Here is a 20,826-nt window from a genome sequence, read left to right as displayed (position 1 = left end):
AGTTTAGCTAAAAAACTTAAAATATTAATAACAACTTCCTTAATTTTTAATTTAACCAAATTTTATTGATTGAATTCATTTTATAACCTGTTCTGCCAGGAAAAAATATACTGTATGAATACAGTAGATATAACATTTACCATACTCGTTTTACGTTCTAGAGCTACTCCAAGCGATTGTTATCGCGTTCGTTTTATAGCAAGGCTTAAAACCTCTCTCAAAACGAATGTGTACACACTCCGATTTTCTCATTTTGTCGCTTCAAAAAAAAAAAAAATAGAAAGCAATGCAGTTCTTTCTTGACTACATTCCTTTTTTGTGTTTATGCCTAGCCTTGTTATCACTTCTGTTATTAAAAATATCGTCTGGTAGTTTCCCCTAACTGTGTTGTTGTGTGGAGTGTTAATTGCTAATTGGTGCAATATTAATCCTTGATGACTTAAAGCTTCAAAAACGAGTGATGTGACTTTCTATGTAATGCAGAAAGGGCTGCTAATCAAATCAAAATAATAATTTCAAATCAATACATTGAATAATTTTCTAGAAATCACAGTTGTAATACACTGTTCCAACTTAAGTACTTACTACTAATTTAATCTATTAAAAAAACTTGCTTTTTTGTGTTCTTCCTTTCCTTGTTGGTTATGAGCTTCTTTTGTAGCTTCAAGCTCCATCATTCTTCATTGAAAAAGGAACTTCCAGAAAAACAGTTCGCTGCTATATCTGCTTTTTAGATATTCAGGAGCGTTGAATCGAGTTTCGACGTCGTATATGTTCAGCAAAATAATACAGACAAGCTTTTTCCTGTCCTTTGTCAACGTAGCGAAAATACATTCATAATGAACATTATTTTGAATGATTTCTCCTTTTCTAACTTTTTGCAGTATAAATAATATACTCCTTAAGTCATTGCAAAAGTATTGTATCTATTAAATTTGACTCTGTAACTGTCATTAAAAGGGGTATAATAACAAGGCTTAACATATGTTTGTTCATCACTAATAAGTTCTTCTTCAAATCCAGCTGGAGAATAAATATGAAAATAATATCGCAGTGTTTCAACCAGATAAACAAATTCTAATACTTCGTGTCATTTTCGAGAAAGAATCGCAAGCTGTTCCATTTTAATATAATTTGTTTCATCCAACCATTCTTGCTGAAATATCGATCTGTAAACTCAGGGTACTGGTACAATGCATCTCTCCATCGCGTTAGATTTAGAAATAAATATTGATTACTATGAAAATTGTTATGAATGGGTTTATTTTATTTATTCTTTTATTTTGTAGATGAAGTGAATAAGGTAGATCAACCAGGAGCCGCAGGACCCGGTCACATGTCGAGCAGCTCGAGCAGTTCAGAATCGGATAGCAGCAGTTCGAGCATGTCGAGTAGTTCGAGTGATTCGAGCGACAGCGAAGCAGGTTAGCTTCTTTTACGCACATACAAAAAATAAATCGCGTAGTAGTAAAATAATTGATAATTACTATAACTAAATGATTTTAAGATGAAAAGATAAGAATTTTTACTACAATTAAGTTGAATGGTAGAGCTTTTAAAAAAAAACATTGGAATGGACGTACTCAGTGTGCCATCCGTATTTAACTACTATTATTTTTCCTTTTGATTTTATTTTTTTAATTCATTCACTGTTAAGATTTTAAATAATTTAAATTAGAACTATTAACTTTAAATTTGTGCCTCGTGTTCATCAAGTTATTACTAAACAGCAACAAAAAAACGTATCATTACTCGTATTTATTGCAATCCTCATTAAGTTTAAGGTTTTTTCAATTATGATTTTTTTTAAATAAGTAAAGTTGATCAAGTTTTTTTTTAGGAAAAAAGTAAAAAATTAACGATACGTGATTTTAGCTAAAAAAGTATATATAAATATATATATAAAAATGATATAAATATTATAAATATTATACATAGTAAAGTGTGTAAGTAATTATTATGATTGGTAAGATTTTGAACGCAACAAATTAGATGAAAAAACAACAAGGATCAAAAATTATCTTTTGATGAAAGATAATAAAAAAATAAAAAAGAGGTGCTATCGAAAATTATTATGATCAAAGATTTATAAATTTTTATTGTGTCTGGGCAATTTTATATCAATTTAAATAACTATACTTCTCTATTAAACAAATTAAAAACTATTTGTGATTATACTAAATGATTATGCTAATATTTTCGTTGCTGGTTAAAAAGAGCTTGAAAAGCTTGTTGACTTGAACGTAAATTATAAATTACACAAGAAGATATGAATAGATTGTATGAGTACGCATCTTATCAATTAAACGGGTTTTTTCGCGCAATTATGTCCGGTGAGGTCTAATTATTTTTTAAATCTGAAAGAGATTTAAATTTTCTATTTGTGTTATTAAAAGTATTGAAGTTACAAAACCTGCTATATTTTGAGTTCCCATTATTCCACATGGGGGTTCTCGATCGAGAGCGAAGGTAAAATAAATTTCGGTTATAACTTTTGAAGTCATAAAAATGTGTTATTACTTTTGCAGACATCCAAACAGGCTCATTAGAAAGCTTCAACATAGCCAAGGATTTAATAAATTAGTGTTTTAAAAATGTATTTCCATGTTAATACTGCCGACTCAAATTTAGGAAAAATAAAATCATGGTCCTTTTAAGGTAGTTTTATTGAACACCTTTTGATTACAAGTTGAAATCGTCCCAACTGATTAAAACTAACTGTATTAATATGTGTACCACCAAACCACAGTTGCTGTATTAACATTACAAATTGCATGTTAATTGTAATACTTACTAACGAAAATCTCGTGTGCTAGGAGGTAATAACACTTTTAAAGGACCATGATTTTATTTTTTATGTATTACTATTATTTAAAGTTTTATCATTAGGTAAATCCAAGCCTTTTTTTTAAATTTTTACAATTACTCTGAATTGATTATGTACTTCATAATCATATCATCCTATAACAGCTGCCAAACGACGATGTTTTACATGAGTTTTGTAGACTGTTTTGCATCTCGCTTAACGTAAGTTCGAAAATACGCGCAATACAAAATAATTATAAAATAATAGTGTGTAATATTTAATTATTTTTAGAAACATCTTACGTGTTACACAGAGTGGCAACAAAATTTGAACTTCGTCCCATGTTTGGGTCAATGTTTTCTATAAAATCTGCATTTCTGATGCATCAGTCAGCAGGTCGACACTTAGAAAAGGTACTTCAAAAGTCAGTTGTGGCTTGACTCGGTTGTTTAGCCTGATATAAATATATGAAATATAAAATTTAAACTGTTTCACCAATCACAGTGAATTAATGCTGCAAGCCAAACTCGTACACTGGAGTAATAATACCTTAAGGAAAAAAGGTAAATTGATTTTCAGCAATTTATTAATTGCATACACAAAATACAAAAATTTATTCACTAATAAAAAAAGCTCCTCATTTTTTCCTCTCCATACATATGGCTTACCATCTGACCCAAAAATGTTACATGTTCATCAGTAAGTTTTCTAAAATGAAAAATCTTTATGTTTTGATTCTTTTTAGTGATTAACGGGTTTTTTCTCGCCTTTCTACCTATGTAAATTAGCATTATGGAGCATGTTTCTGATGGTTGACGCACTTTTTTCCCTACTATCCGTGCAAAAAGTCAAGGCCCCTCACTTTAGAGATCGATATTTTCCTAACCGCTGGAAAAAATTGCTGTAAAGTTTATTGTAATCAGTGAATATTTCTGCGTATCACATGTTAATTTGGAAATTTTCGGGTCCGCGGTTTTACTTTTATCGCGAGTTAAGTGAAAAAAGTATCCGATTTTTGAGAGTGCCAGCAACTTTGTCTACTTTGCGATTTTTTCTCTCCAAAACTATTTGACGAAAAAATTTCAAATTTGAACTGGTGGTAAACCGATGTGTCCTTAATGTAGAGCATATTTTATTTTTTCGATATTCCATATAGTTTCGCGGAAAATCGCGGTTTAGTAGGATGCGATTATTTCAAAAACGACCTGGCGAATTTCAACGCGGTTTTTACCAAAATATGTCAAATAACGCGATTTGTCGGATTCCGTTATCAGTTTGTTCAAAAATAAAGCTCTTACAAATTAAAGAGAAACAGAAATCAGCTATGCGGAGAGAGGAAGGTTCCGTCCAATCGGAACAGATGGTGCGTGCCAGACAGTACGTCGCGTCTTTATCTTGCCTACATAAAGAAATAAGGCGCGACGTCCTGTCTGGGACGCACCATCTGTTGCGATTGGCCGGAATCCCCGTCACCCCGCAGAGCTTATTTCTGTTTCTTTTTAATTTGTAATTCCATTAAATCGCTCTTAAAAAAATAGGGAGCCTTAATTTTGAAAAACTGATAACGGAATCCGACAACCAACATTATTTGACATATTTTTGTCAAATCCGCGAGGAAATCCACCCAACCGTTTTCGACATAACGGCGTCTTACTAAACCGCGACTTTCCGCGAAACTGTATGAAATATGCCACTCATTGAGAACACATCAGACTACCACCTGTTCAAAATTCAAATTTTTTCGTACGATAGTTTTCGAGAAAAAAAATCGCAAAGTTGATAAAGTTGCCAATTCCGTAAAAAATCGGGTACATTTTTCACTTAACTCGCGGTAAAAAGAAAACCGTGGATGCGAAAATTTTCAGATTAACATAAGTTACGTAGAAATGTTCAGTGATTACAACAAACTTTGTTGCAATTTTTTTTATGGAGCGGTTGCGAAGATATCGATCTCTAAAGTGAGGGGCCTTGACTTTTTGCACGGATAGTAATTTATTCTCAGCAATAATTGTGGATAGTGAAGCGCTTTATTATATCGTGCACCGTAGAATGGTTTTTGTCTATAATTTTTGTAATTTCTCGTACCGATTTTCCTTCCTGGTAATGTTTAAGTTCCCTCTCTGGGATGTTCTATCATCATACCAGTTTTTAACGGTTAGTTTATTGGCAACATCTGTACAATAGTTATAAACACCTCTGTCCTTCTTTTCTACCATTTTTGAAGACATTATGGGACACTTTTCAATTTTATTTTATTTGATAGTTACATCCATATCTTTTTTCGGTAAATGAGTTACTAGTTTGCTTTGGTAAGACTTTTATCAGTCCAAGTACAGCAGACTCTCCTACACCAAATGCTGGTTCCTTTATAGTTGATTCTCTTACTTTCTTTGCGGTTGTCGCATTTTCTTCTTTATCCGCTGATGTACCAGCTGCATTTCATCTCTCGTCGATTTTTTTCCTTGGTATGGTTCAAATTGCATCAAATACTCAAAAGGTTTGCAGAGGCACCACATCTTGTAACTGTATCATATCGTTTCAAAGTCTTTCACACTCAGCCTTTCTTGGAGTTCTGAGTATTTCAAAAATTTTGAATTAAGCATTTGCATCAATTCTCGTAGTTTTGCAAATTTGTCACCCGGAGGAAACTGCACGGAGGAGATACCTTTCTATCATTTCGAATCTATTTCTTCTCATAATATTCATTAGTGCCATATTGCAAGATTCGGTTCCTAACTCCCACCACATTCTACATCTAGTAACAACACAATAGAGAGTATGGCCCAAAACCACTTTATTTCTTCATTGGAAACTCGGAAATTAAGTTCACCTTTTGCTGTGCATATAACGTCGTTACTTCTGCCAAAAATGATGTAATATTATCATCAAGAACAAGTTCAAAACATTCCATCGGATTAGAAGGAATGGGTGCTGATTGCATCAGTTGCTCAAAGTTCGGAATTCAGAAATAAGATCGGATTTTTTTCCAGTTTTTTTTTGGTAACTTCGTTTGTATTTCTGACAAAGGTTCGTTGTCACTATTTCGACTCTTCGTCAGTGTCGCTACCATCAATTATGAAAGTCCGTCCTTGAGTTGTAATTTTCTTTATGAAGCTGTCGACCATTCTATTGATGTCGTTGCAGAAGTCTTCATTGCCGCTATCTTTGGCACTTTCAGCACCATCATTTGGTTGTGACTAACAACAAAACGTGGTGGGAGGAAAAATCCCATTATTGGAACTGTGGGCATAGACGGGTTAATTTAGCGCTTAATTCGTTATTGTCCGAGTTTCGCTTGTGCCTAGTTTTTGTACTGTTTTCGTTTATTTTTTTATTACACTGAATAAATTGTTTTTGGAATATTCAATTAATAAATTACGGAATATCAATTTACTTTTTTTTCCTAGCTTAGTTGGAATATTCTTTTAGTAAGAAACTACTGTCCGAGTTCAGCTTGGAGCCACTGCAGCATACACTATCTAATATGTAGTTGTGCTTAATAGATTCACAATAAATTTCGTTATAATACATATACCGCTGTCACTCTGTTTCCCTAATTAACACACAATTTTCCTAAACTTAATCGACCTAATGAAACTTCCGTAGGGTTGGCATCCCTGGTTATAAGAGTCAAATTGATTCCTTTGAAGAACTGGTAATCATTGAATTTTTAAATAGTTACTAATTAATTTTATTATTGTCAATTACAGTTTCTTTACCCAACTATGCAGAGATGTAATAAGAAATGTCTCCAAAGGCTATTAAAAGATTTTTTAATTTATACTTTTTGAACTTTGTGTCATTTTGTCGTCGATATCACTCTTAAGGAAAGCAACTCCAAAAAACCTTGGTCTGACTTCGAAAAATCATTACAATGACAACACCTTTTAATTATAAAATGAAGTATAGATATTTATTTAAAAGAAAACTATTAATTTTCTTTGATCAAAATAATTTTCAATGGTGTAAAACAAGAAAAATGACATTTGTAAATAGTATTGTTTTAAATTTATTCCCCACGAAAAGTGTGTATTTCGCGCATTCAAAAAAAGCGAGATTTATAAATAAAAATATATATATATTATACATATAATATAAAAAAAGTAACTTTATGTGCACTACCGAATAGTGTTTTTTTTTTACGTTTTTTGTAAAAACCGTAACGATGAGAAACACTTTTAAAATTTAACCCCAAAAACACCAACAAAAAAAAATTGGGGTAAGTTGTAAAAATGTATTTCTTTTAAATCGTTCGTTTCAAATGGTGTTCTTTTGGGAAATTTTTAGCTTTAAAAAATCGTTTTGAACAAAGTATATAATAATTATTAATTTTAATGAATTTGTTTTTAGAAAGTCTAAAAGAACACCTTTATCTTTATTACCACATAAATACACACACACGCTCACACGAAGAGAATTCACGTCTACACAAAACACAAATCCCGTATTTAAGAGTTTTTATCAGTTATTACTATCTTTTGTTTTGTTTTCCTTTTTATATTTTTTAATTGCATTTAAATGCCCGGTGCTCCTTCCGCCGTGTTTTCCCCTTTAACCAGGAGGAAATCGAGCGTGGTCGAAAAAGCTTAAGAAAAAGTTGTAATCGTAAAAAAAAAGGAGAAATTGTAGATTTTGTTTGTTTGAAAAGATATTTGTCACTCTAAAATTGGTTGGCTAAGAAAACTAGGTTGGTTTAGAGTGGAGGGTGTTTTTCTTGTAATTAACTAAAATGATGTAAGAAAAATGTTAAGATAATGAGAAGCTTGAGTGCACATAATGGTGTGGAGTCCGGCAGCTATCGTACATCGGCCATACAGTGTTAGCTATTTTGTATTTTATGTGTAAGGGGGGCAGTGGCAAGACTTTTAAAAAAAGAAACCGCGCGATTTTATTATTTTTTAGTAGGAATATTTATTATAATCTATTATTAATCAAGTTTTTCATAATTATTATCGGCCAGACGGTTAAAAAAGATTTTTTTAAAAGATTCTTTTTTCGTTTTCATTGATTTCTAATTTTTTTGAAGCAGACAATGTGTGTGGCGGCTATTTTTGTATTTAACTCTAATTAATTAATTCTAATTAAAAAAAAATACAATAAGAATAAACAAAAATAAAATTAATAACATTAAAGATTGGTATGGTTAGAACATTTTATCAGGTGTCTTCAAAAATTAGCATGAATAAATGGTATATTGTTGTATTTTTTGTTGTTGACTGTATGGTTACGGTAAAAACGATTAAATCTTAAATCGAACTTGAAACGATTTAAATAGAAGAGCAAAATAGAAAATTTAATATTTAAACAAGATTTGTAACGATTTTGTTTATGCTGCGGCTTCCACTCACATTGTTTGTGCTCAGGCAATATCTAAGATATAAAAAAAACTTGTAAAAATAAGATGAACCGAATGTAAAACAATCTTTTTTTGAAAAAAAAATTACATGCACAAGTTAATTTTTTTACTAAAAATAAAATGAGAGGTTAATTCTTGTTTGTATGTACTCGAATTTTTTTATTACATATAAATATATTATTATATTCCTATTTTAACCTGGCTTGTGTTTTTTATTTCTCTATTTCACAGTTTATTTTTCTTTTCTTTTTCTTTTGACTTAAGTGTACGTAGGGATCGAGACGATGATGACAAAAATATATATGTAAATAATTATCCCGAGATTATGATCGCACTGGTTCGATAATATACATGTTTTGTATATAAAAATCAAGATGTTATTTTATTTCACACACTTTCCACCTTCGTAAATAGTCTTTTCGTCCGTCTTGCCACCGCCATCCCGTGGTGTTTTTATTTTCAAATAAAAAGGGAAATGAAACGATTGGGCCTTCGAGACTCCTCACCAGAGACGTACACTCCGGCCGCTTGTCACATCTAACGTTCCTGGTGTACTTAAAACAGGTTTTTGTAGGTGACAATAAGCCCCCTAAGAAAAAAGTTAAAAAGTCTCCAAATCCGGCCAACAATGCCACCAACAATCCGACAATGGTGAGTTATTTCTAACATTTATAAAATCATTACTTATTTTCATTAAAATTATTAATTTTTTATCATTATTAAACATTTTTTAGACTAACCTATATGACGTCTTGATTAAGGGTTTTTGTCTGTTTGAGTTAAAATTTACTCCAAAAACTCTCTAATCATAACAAGACTAATCCGTCAACATTTAAACAAATCCAACAAGAATTTCAACTGTAATTCTAGTTTTCCCAGAAACTTTAATAAAGATGGAATCAAAATTATATCTAGAATTATGGTGGAATTCTCTCCAATCCGAATCATACTTTTGGTGTAGTTTAGACTTTTTTAGTTAATAGTGTTTGAAGTCCTGTTGTTTAATACATACCCTATTATTTCCGATTTTGAATTTTTATAGTTAATCTTAAAAGTTTATGTAGCCTATGTTAACAAAAAATCGCGTCGTTTTAATACAGTTTTGATTTGTTTAGTTAGTAACGCTAAAAGTGTTTTCAACACATCTACTTTTTTTGTGATTTCGGTGTTTAACCTCTACCCTATCTTATTATGTACCCTATTTCAACACAAGACCGCTTCGTTTTCAAAAATATTAATGTTTCGTTTAATTATTTAATAAATACGTTTTTCGACAATTTATTTTGGGTTTAGTGAATTCTTCGTATTCACTGTTTCGTTGTGTAGATTTACAGTGAATTTCACTTACGATGCAATATACAAAATATATTTCCATAGAAATAAGGAATCTTTGTCCCACATAAAATGCAACATGTCAATATAATTTGACACTACACTAAAACCTTGATATAACGGATCAATACGGAACGCAGTGTCCGTTATAGCTCAATAAAAATATACAACAATCCAGCGCTGAATAACAAATAAAACTAGACTAACACTAGAACTAGAAACATTCCGATTAGCCCTACCTCTCTTAACATGGCAGTAGGTAGCACTATGTTGCATACTTTTATTGAAAAATTTAGCCGTGCGTCTGAAGACCCGAAACGTTCTACCTCTAGTGTTAGTTATAGTTTTTATTGTTATGCTGCGCTAGATTGTTGTATATTTTTATGAACTAAAACTAGAACTAACACTAGACCAACAACAAGAAACATTCGGGCTTAGCCGTACGTCTCTTAAGACGGCTAAACCCGAATGTTTCTAGTTCTAGGTTTAATGTTAGTTCTAGTGACAGTGCAAGTATAAAACTAGAACTAACATTATATCTAGAACTAGAATTATTCGGGTTTAGCCGTCCTTAGAGACGTGCGGTTAAACCCAAATGATTCTAGTTTTTGATATACAGGTGCCCATTATGTATGGAATATAGTATATATCTTGGTAGGTATCAACTTTATAAAAAAACATTTTATACAAAAGTTGTTTAATATTTGATTTGCCATAATAAGACACCATTCAATTGTTTTTATTTCAGAAAACAAATGAACAACGAATAACATTTAATTTTTTTTAAATGGCAATGTACCCTTTCGTTAGGCTCATTTGATAGAGATTTTTTTTCTCTTTACGATGACGTAAAATTTTAGTACCCTTATACTAGAAAATTTTTGAAAAAAATGTAAAAACAGTTTATTAAGTTAATTTTGCCAATAACATGAATCTAGATATCCGAAATCTTATTTGTCCTAACAATTGAATGTAGCTATTGAATGTGACAGAATCTTGTTTATTTAAATAAGTTGGTAGATCAAAAAAGAAAAATGGTTCATTTAACAGAAACTGAACGCATAGAAATTTTAATTATGGTCGGTTATGGGGATCGCAAACGAACACAATTAGAAGTATGTGAAATTTTCAATGAGCGTTATCCACATCGAGAACCAATCACTCAATCAGTAGTTAGCAAAACTTCGAAACGTTTTAGGGAAACTGGTAACGTTAAAGATCTGCCAAAGACTGGTCCGCAGAGATCTGCAACAGATGAAGCTAAAAAGATCGATATTCTCATGGAAATCGAAGAAAATCAAAACATTTCAACTCGTCAATGTTTAAACCATGCTCTAAGTAAAGGTTCAATACACAAAATATTACATGCAGAAAATTTACATCCGTACAAACCGACTTTATTGCAAGAATTATCCGAAGATGACTACGGTCGACGTGTTGAATTTTGTGAATTTATGATGGAGCGAATCAACAGCAATCCAAATTTTCTCAATAATATGGTTTTCTCTGACGACGCTACGTTTTGTTTAAATGGTAATGTAAATAAGCAAAATTCTCGATATTGGGCCGCTAAAAATCCCCATTGGATGATTCAAAATCATACTCAAACACCACAGAAATTAAACGTATGGGTGGGAATTTGTGCAGATCACATAATTGGACCTTTCTTTATTCGAGGTACTATAACTGGTCACCGTTATGTACAATTATTGCAACAGCAAATTATCCCAGCTTGCCAAGAAAATCTTGATGATCTTTGGTTTCAACAAGATGGGGCACCGCCCCACTATCATTTAGATGTACGCCGATATTTAGATACCCCGTAGAGTGGCCACGGATCTCACACCTTGCGATTTCTTCTTCTGGGGATATTTAAAATCTAAAGTTTATGTAAACCGACCTCAAAATCTGACAGAATTAGAGCAACGAATAAAAGATGAAGCTGCAGCTATTTCTCCCAGATCGCTAAGAAATTCTTTTCAAGCCTTTTATGATAGATTGGGCCACTGCCTTGCAGTTAATGGTGAACATTTTGAACATTAATTGTCGTGAAAACCATTTTAGTGCTAATTTCGTTTTGTCTTCAAAGTTTAATAATTTTCATTTACACTAATTTTTAGTTTATTTGTTTTATTTTCTATGTAGATTTAATTTACGGTAATAATTCGAGGTAGTTGACGATCTTGGATATCTAGATTAATGTTATTGGTTAAATTTTCTTAATTAACAATTTTTACATTTTATGCAAAAATTTTCTGATGTAAGGGTACAAAAATTTTACGTCATCATAAAGAGAAAAGAAATCTCTATCAAATAAGCCTAATAAAAGGGTACATTGCCATTTAAAAAAAATTACATGTTATTCGTTGCTCATTTGTTTTCTGAAATAAAAACAATTGAATGGTGTCTTATTATGGCAAATAAAATACTAACCAACTTTTGTATAAAATGTTTTTTTATAAAGTTGATACTTGCCAAGATATATACAATATTCCATACATAATGGGCACCCTGTAGTGTTAGTTCTACATAGTAACAGTGCTGGTGTAAAGCTAGAACTCATATTAGACCAACAACAAGAATCATTCGGGCTTAGCCGTACGTCTCTTAAGACGGCTAAACCCGAATGTTTCTAGTTCTAGGTTTAATGTTAGTTCTAGTGACAGTGCAAGTGTAAAACTAGAACTAACATTATATCTAAAACTAGAATCATTCGGGTTTAGCCGTTTTTAGAGACGTGCGGCTAAACCCAAATGATTCTAGTTCTTGGTATAATGTTAATTCTACATAGTAACAGTGCTAGTATAAAACTATAACTAACACTAGAACTAGAAACATTGTTTCATTAATGGAACATTGACGTGCGGCCCAAATGATTCTAGTTTTTGATATAGTGTTAGTTCTACATAGTAACAGTGCTGGTGTAAAGCTAGAACTCACATTAGAACTAGAATCATTCGGCTTTAGCCGTTTTTAGAGATGTGCGGCTAAACCCAAATGATTCTAGTTTCTACCTCTCTTAATATGGCTGGTAGGTAGCACTAGCTAGCATATCACTATGTTGCATACTTTTATTGATCTAAAACTAGAACTAACACTAGACACGGCTAAACCCAAAACTTTCTACCTCTAGGTCTAGTGTTAGTTCTAGTTTTTATTGTTATGCGGCGCTAGATTGTTGTATATTTTTATGAACTAAAACTAGAACTAACACTAGACCAACAACAAGAATCATTCGGGCTTAGCTGTATGTCTCTTAAGGCGGCTAAGCCCAAATGTTTCTAGTTCTAGGTTTAATGTTAGTTCTAGTGACAGTGCAAGTGTAAAACTAGAACTAACATTATATCTAGAACTAGAATCATTCGGGTTTAGCCGTCCTTAGAGACGTGCGGCTAAACCCAAATGATTCTAGTTTTTGATAAAGTGTTAGTTCTACATAGTAACAGTGCTGATGTAAAGCTAGAACTCACATTAGACCAACAACAAGAATCATTCGGGCTTAGCCGTACGTCTCTTAAGACGGCTAAACCCGAATGTTTCTAGTTCTAGGTTTAATGTTAGTTCTAGTGACAGTGCAAGTGTAAAACTAGAACTAACATTATATCTAGAACTAGAATCATTCGGGTTTAGCCGTCCTTAGAGACGTGCGGCTAAACCCAAATGATTCTAGTTTTTGATATAGTGTTAGTTCTACATAGTAACAGTGCTGGTGTACAGCTAGAACTCATATTAGACCAACAACAAGAATCATTCGGGCTTAGCCGTACGTCTCTTAAGACGGCTAAACCCGAATGTTTCTAGTTCTAGGTTTAATGTTAGTTCTAGTGACAGTGCAAGTGTAAAACTAGAACTAACATTATATCTAAAACTAGAATCATTCGGGTTTAGCCGTTTTTAGAGACGTGCGGCTAAACCCAAATGATTCTAGTTCTTGGTATAATGTTAATTCTACATAGTAACAGTGCTAGTATAAAACTATAACTAACACTAGAACTAGAAACATTGTTTCATTAATGGAACATTGACGTGCGGCCCAAATGATTCTAGTTTTTGATATAGTGTTAGTTCTACATAGTAACAGTGCTGGTGTAAAGCTAGAACTCACATTAGAACTAGAATCATTCGGCTTTAGCCGTCTTTAGAGATGTGTGGCTAAACCCAAATGATTCTAGTTCCTACCTCTCTTAATATGGCTGGTAGGTAGCACTAGCTAGCATATCACTATGTTGCATACTTTTATTGATCTAAAACTAGAACTAACACTAGACCTAGAAGTAGAAAAATTCGGGTCTGAAGACGCACGGCTAAACCCGAAACTTTCTACCTCTAGGTCTAGTGTTAGTTCTAGTTGTAATTGTTATTCAGCGTTAGATTGTGGTTTCTTTTTATTGAACGAAAAGTAGAACTAACACTAAACCGAGGACCAGAAACATTCGGGTTTAACCGAATGACGGAAACTCAGTTATAATAAGGACGTCACCTTTTCCAAGCAAAACTTTTCCTTTGCAAAAGTGCCCAATGCCTGGAGTATTAAGCTATGTTACATTTTGTGTAGGACAGTGCAAGTACATAGTAGTTTAGTAATTATAGTTACTGCATTGATATATTGCGATGTATATGAAATTCCCGGTATAAAACTAAATACACTTGTAGATGCTCCTAGATATTCCTCAATTTCCTTTGTTTATTCATAAGTCTATATGTTATTTGCATGTCAGAATTCGGCCAATGAAGTAATTGTTTTAATCAGAAGTTCGCTGTGTGCTTAAATAATCACAACGCAATCTTAGTATTGTTGTGATCATTTAAGTTTACCTATAACAAAACTCGTTTTTGTTAAAAAATTTAGGAGGCGTATTCGGATATTGCGAATGACGTATATAATTTTTATTAAGAAAATTGAATTTCTTACTAAAAGAATCTAATAAACAGAAACTACAACAAATCACCCCAATACCATCATCAATACCAACACCGGCGTCGACACCCAATCCAAACCCATCAACGCAGCCAAATCAAACAGCCAATAATAACAACACCACCAACAGCATTCCAAACAACGTTTCGGCGATAAAACAACCGACGACCGCGTCAACCGGTGTACCTCCCCAACGAAAATCATCGGCTGATAACAACAACAAACCCCAACAACAATCAACACTCGTCACGCAACAACCGGTTATCGCGAATTTATCCCAAAAGCAACAACCGCCCCCAAACATCGTGAATCTACCAACGCCTTCGCCTTCTTCATCGGAAAAACCAAAACCGCTAGCATTACTTAACGATAATAATTCGTATACAGACCCGTTAGAACAATCTTTGGCCAGTTTAGAACATGATGGGGTTAAACAGGAGTCGTTAGATGTTTTGCAACAACAGCATCATCAACAACAACAGGCGATCGTTGCGAAAGCTTTGTCTTCAACTTTAAATTGTGGTTTAAGTAATAATATGGTTTTACAGAATGTCGTAGCACAAGATATGAAAACGAATCATCCCGGCGGTTTGATGGGAATGAATTTATTACCGAATACGTTGATGCATATGCATCATCCAATGGACGCTGAATTACCGGTACCAAATTTACCAATGGGCGGCGGTAATCCAGCGCCCACGAATTTAATACATACGCATAATAACGGTTTCGGAATTAAACACGACTACGACAACTTGACCAACGCGGATAATAACGGGATGGGATCGTTGGGCGGATATCCGTTGGGGATGCCGTCGATGGCATCGATGTTCGATCCTATCAGTTTTAATAATGCGCCGCTTTTAAAAAAGGAACCGTTAATACACGCTAAACCAATCGAAGAGTTAACGGATCCCGTTCATCATCATCACAACATCGACAGGAAGCACACACCTCCTGAGCAGCAACAACAAAAACAAGCGGGAGCGGTTAGCGGATTTAAGCCGAAACAAGTGCAGCAGCAGCACCAGCAACAACAACAACAACAGCAGCAGCAGCAGCAACAACAAGAACCGAACGTAAAGAATGCGAGTTCTTGGTCGAGTTTAGCGCAACCGAGTCCACCGCAGAATAACACGTCAAGTAGCAGTAATAGTAAGCAGACGTTGATGGATAGTTTTAAAATGTTTCAAAATAAGGCGAAGGAGAAAGCCGATCGAGAAAAGCAACGCTTGGAAAATTTGGAGTTTAAGCGGCAACAAAAGGAGCAAGCAGAAAAGGAACGATTACGGGTGGAAAACGAAAGAAGAAGAGAGAAAGAAGAAGAAGACGCGTTGGAAAAAGCTAGGTTAGTAGCTAGTTCTTTGATTAATTAGTACATCTCAATTTTATAAATTCAATGCTTATAGAAGAGCTGTTGCCGAGCAACAACATGCACCTTTGCCATCATCAAGAGTCGAAGAGTTGAGGTCATCCCCTGGTGAAGGTAGCATTTCTCCGGGATCGCAGAGTTCCGGTTCAGATCGACAAATAGAAAGGGATAGGCAACGGTTACGAGAACAGGAACGAAGAAAACGGGAAGCAGTAAGTTCCTTTATTTGTGTGGTTATAATATTTAATTTAAAGTAATTTGGCTCAATAACAAAACTTGATGTATGGAAGCCAACATAATATCAAGGAATTGTCTTCAATTTTATTGTAGTATGATATATGATGTACATGGTTTGTTTATATAATATAATTTAAATAACTATGCAATTATTTCTAATTATTAGGGCACGGAACATTTGTAACGAAACGACACGATTTCCCCCCTCCACTCGTTCTCAGCAGAAAATTTCATACAAAAGATGTTCTAAATTAAATTCTAAAACAATTTTCTCAATACAAAATATATAAAAAATTTTTTGAGGATATGTTCTTAATTATTGATCAAATCAAAAATTTTTATTAACAACATTTGTTTAGAATTACTTCAGGAACAGTGTTTGTTAATAAAATTTTTTGCTAACTTGAAATTTTAATTTCCCACTGAACAGTATGGTACAAAAATTAATAATTTTGAGGTTATATCCTTATTGTTGATTTAATCAAAAAATGTTGTTAACAAAATTTGTTTAGAATTACTTCAGGAACAGTGTTTGTTAATACATTTTGTTGCTAACTTGAAATTTTAATTTCCCTCTGAATAGTATGCTATCAAAATTAATTATCTCAATAATTGTTGTTTTTATCAAAAAATGTTTTAAATAAAACTTGTTTCAATTTCGATTTTGAATCAATTATCTTAATAACAAAATTTTACATCTCTATTAATTAACCGTCTAAGTGTAATTATGTATAAAAATGAAAATTAATATTTTGAGGTTATCTCCTTAATTATTGATTAAATCAAAAAAATTTGTTATCAATATTTGTTAAGAATTGCAGCAGGAACAGTGTTTGTTAAAACAATTTTTTTCTAACTTGAAATTTTAATTTCCCACTGAATAGTATGCTACAAAAATTAATATTTTTGAGGTTATATCCTTATTGTTGATTTAATCAAAAAATGTTGTTAACAAAATTTGTTTAGAATTATTTCAGGAACAGTGTTTGTTAATACAATTTTTGGCTATCTTGAAATTTTAATTTCCCTCTGAATAGTATGCTATCAAAATTAATTATCTCAATAATTATTGTTTTTATCAAAAAATGTTTTAAATAAAACTTGTTTCAATTTCGATTTTGAATCAATTATCTTAATAAAAGAATTTTACATCTCTATTAATTAAGCATCTAAGTATAATTATGTAGAAAAACGGAAAAATTATTATTTTGAGCTCATCTCCTTAATTATTGATTAAATGAAAAAATTTTGTTAACAAAATTTGTTTAGAATTACTTCAGGAACAGTGTTTGTTAATACAATTTTTTGCTAACTTGAAATTTTAATTTCCCACTGAACAGTATGGTACAAAAATTAATATTTTTGAGCTTATCTCCTTAATTATTGATTAAATCAAAAAATTTTGTTAACAAAATTTGTTTAGAATTACTTCAGGGACAGTGTTTGTTAATACAATTTTTTGCTATCTTGAAATTTTAATTTCCCTCTGAATAGTATGCAATCAAAGTTAATTACCTCAATAATTATTGTTTTTATCAAAAAATGTTTTAAATAAAACTTGTTTCAATTTCGATTTTGAATCAATTATCTTAATAACAAAATTTTACATCTCTATTAATTAACCGTCTAAGTGTAATTATGTATAAAAATGAAAATTAATATTTTGAGGTTATCTCCTTAATTATTGATTAAATCAAAAAAATTTGTTAACAATATTTGTTAAGAATTGCAGCAGGAACAGTGTTTGTTAAAACAATTTTTTTCTAACTTGAAATTTTAATTTCCCACTGAATAGTATGGTACAAAAATTAATATTTTTGAGCTTATCTCCTTAATTATTGATTAAATCAAAAAATTTTGTTAACAAAATTTGTTTAGAATTACTTCAGGGACAGTGTTTGTTAATACAATCTTTTGCTATCTTGAAATTTTAATTTCCCTCTGAATAGTATGCTATCAAAATTAATTATCTCAATAAATATTGTTTTTATCAAAAAATGTTTTAAATAAAACTTGTTTCAATTTCGATTTTGAATCAATTATCTTAATAACAAAATTTTACATCTCTATTAATTAACCGTCTAAGTGTAATTATGTATAAAAATGAAAATTAATATTTTGAGGTTATCTCCTTAATTATTGATTAAATCAAAAAAATTTGTTAACAATATTTGTTAAGAATTGCAGCAGGAACAGTGTTTGTTAAAACAATTTTTTTCTAACTTGAAATTTTAATTTCCCACTGAATAGTATGCTACAAAAATTAATATTTTTGAGGTTATATCCTTATTGTTGATTAAATCAAAAAATTTTGTTAACAAAATTTGTTTAGAATTATTTCAGGAACAGTGTTTGTTAATACAATTTTTTTCTAACTTGAAATTTTAATTTCCCTCTGAATAGTATGCTATCAAAATTAATTAACCCAATAATTATTGTTTTTATCAAAAAATGTTTTAAATAAAACTTGTTTCAATTTCGATTTTGAATCAATTATCTTAATAAAAAAATTTTACATCTCTATTAATTAAACATCTAAGTATAATTATGTAGAAAAACGGAAAAATTATTATTTTGAGCTTATCTCCTTAATTATTGATTAACTCAAAAAATTTTGTTAACAAAGTTTGTTTAGAATTGTTTCAGGAACAATTTTTGTTAAAACAATTTTTTTTTAACTTGAAATTTTAATTTCCCACTGAACAGTATGCTGTTTTTTTAATCAGAACGAGTGGAGGGGGGAAATCGTATCGTTTTGTTACAAAAGTTCGGTGCCCTACTAATTATATCTTTGTATAAAGATAATAGTTACAATTAAGATTAACTAATTTTATTGTAATAATATTTTAGTTGGCAAATCAAATAGACATGAACATGCAAAGCGACTTAATGGCAGCGTTCGAAGGATCCTTATAGTGAAAGGTTGAACGATGAGTAGCGACAACGACGATGACGAGAAAAGGCTTCCAGTACACACACAATGACGACTCAGACGATGACTACGCGAGAGGATGAAGAAAAGAAAAACTACCAAGTATCCGATTTAACATTAAAGAAAAACACAAAAAAAGTTTTCTACGAATCGTTCATTAATTAATTATGTCTTTGATTACAATAAGTAAGTTTATTAGCAGATGTTGTAAATAGCGTTATTCACTTTTCGGTTTATAACGTCAATACTTCCCAAAAAATTTAAGAATAATAATATAAAAATATAAATTGAATCGTTAAATGGAGAATAAAAATAAAAAAAAATAATAAAACTCGCGTTAAAAATATTAATTGTACATAAAAACAGATTATTATAAAACAAAGTTCTTTTTTTTTGGGAAGTGAATGAAAACCGTTGAAATGTGTGGAAATTAAGTAATTTTTAAGATTTATTTTATAAAACTACAACAATTATGGGTAAAAAAGAAAGATAAACAATTTAATAAATAAAATTGTAATAATAAATTATTATTATTATGTTTTTAGTTTTCTTTTTTTTATAATAATGTTTATATTAATTTAAATTTTAGTTAATTTCGGAGAAATGAAAAAATATAGAAACAAAAAAAAATTAAATTAAAAAAAATTAAACGTAGATACGCCCATAAGCTTGTAGTTGGTAAGTGATATTACAAATTGTATAGTAATTTATATATCCGTATGTATAAAAAAAAATAATAACAAAAGTTTAATAATTATTTATCAGGAGAAGTGTTTTTTCGAAGAGAAAGTCAAGATTTATTGATTTTCAAAGAAAACATCGTAAGCGGTGTGCATTTTTGTACGTTATAACGAGCCAGTTGCTCGCGATTTATGTTTTAAAGAAGATATTAAAAGAAAAATTAAAGAAGTTTAAATAAACTTTAAAAAACAAACAAGAATATGAAGCATAGAAAAAAAATTTTTACAATCTAGGTATTTAGTCCTAAGAAGAATTGTCGAAGTTGATTAAAAACTTTGTTTTATTTTATTTCGTTTTTGAGGTTAAAAAATTGTAAATAAATAAAAATATATTATTACTATTTTAATAGAAATCATGTTTATATTATCTTCCATTTATTTTTCTTTCTTTTTAGTTATCTAGAAGGTACTTTAATTTTTACTTTAAAAATATAAATAAATAAAAGACCTATTAACATAAATATAAACAATGTTTTTAATCAATTGAGATAACTTGATTTACTTCAAAATGTACATAGTTTTATATGTAGGTATCTGTTATTTTTATATTGCCCCCCTTTTCCTCCCTTATATATACTTGCATATATATAAATATTAAAATAAAACATTAGCAACTTTTATTTTACTACAAAGAACATAAAAACCATACTCTGATTAATTAAATAAAACGAAAATTTAAGACAAAATTGAAAAAGTTTTGCTCTGGCGCCACTTTTACTTTAAGCAAAATTGAATTTAAAGAGTTAATTCTCTCGTACTTTGTCCAATCCATTTGCAACTTTATTGTTAAGAAGAAATTAATTATGTATGATAAGCTCATTCCCTCACTCCCGTTTTCTCAATTTGCTACAAAAAATGGGAGGAGAGATGATGATTTTCTAATTTTATTGTTGTTTTCACGTAAAGAAAGGAAGAAATAAATTAATTTTAATTTAAAATGAAATGAATCACTAATCAATGAACCAACCTAAACCCCCCTTATTCGTTATCATGTTGTTTTTTCTTTTTTTATTTAATATGTATTATAATTTATAATGTATGGCTGTTAATTTTTTTTTCATTAATTTTTAATAATAGAAGTCATAAATAGTGATGTTTAGAAATAAAATATTAAAAGAAAAGTATCAAGTCTT

At 30.9% G+C, this 20,826-nt stretch overlaps 1 protein-coding gene across 9 annotated transcripts in view; it reads left to right on the top strand.

Annotated features, from left to right (window-relative positions):
- LOC111418236 (bromodomain-containing protein 3-like) overlaps positions 1-20,817 on the top strand; it is a 32,353-nt gene extending 11,536 nt beyond the window's left edge. For 8 of the 9 annotated variants that reach the window (XM_023050734.2, XM_023050737.2, XM_023050735.2 and 5 more), the window contains 5 exons: positions 1,290-1,424; positions 8,737-8,813; positions 14,427-15,760; positions 15,822-15,996; positions 18,872-20,817. In XM_023050734.2, coding sequence (XP_022906502.2) covers positions 1,290-1,424; positions 8,737-8,813; positions 14,427-15,760; positions 15,822-15,996; positions 18,872-18,937 — 1,787 coding nt within the window. In that variant the 3' untranslated portion in view covers positions 18,938-20,817. The remainder of the gene's footprint in view (positions 1-1,289; positions 1,425-8,736; positions 8,814-14,426; positions 15,761-15,821; positions 15,997-18,871) is intronic. The other variant, XM_023050733.2, reaches the window with a different exon arrangement.
- The last annotated feature ends 9 nt before the right edge of the window (positions 20,818-20,826 follow it).

This window comes from Onthophagus taurus, chromosome 3, assembly GCF_036711975.1.
Source record: "Onthophagus taurus isolate NC chromosome 3, IU_Otau_3.0, whole genome shotgun sequence".
Classification (NCBI taxonomy): domain Eukaryota; kingdom Metazoa; phylum Arthropoda; class Insecta; order Coleoptera; family Scarabaeidae; genus Onthophagus; species Onthophagus taurus.
The sequence above is the reverse complement of the archived record's forward strand: the minus strand, read 5'-3'. Positions and strand labels throughout refer to the sequence as shown.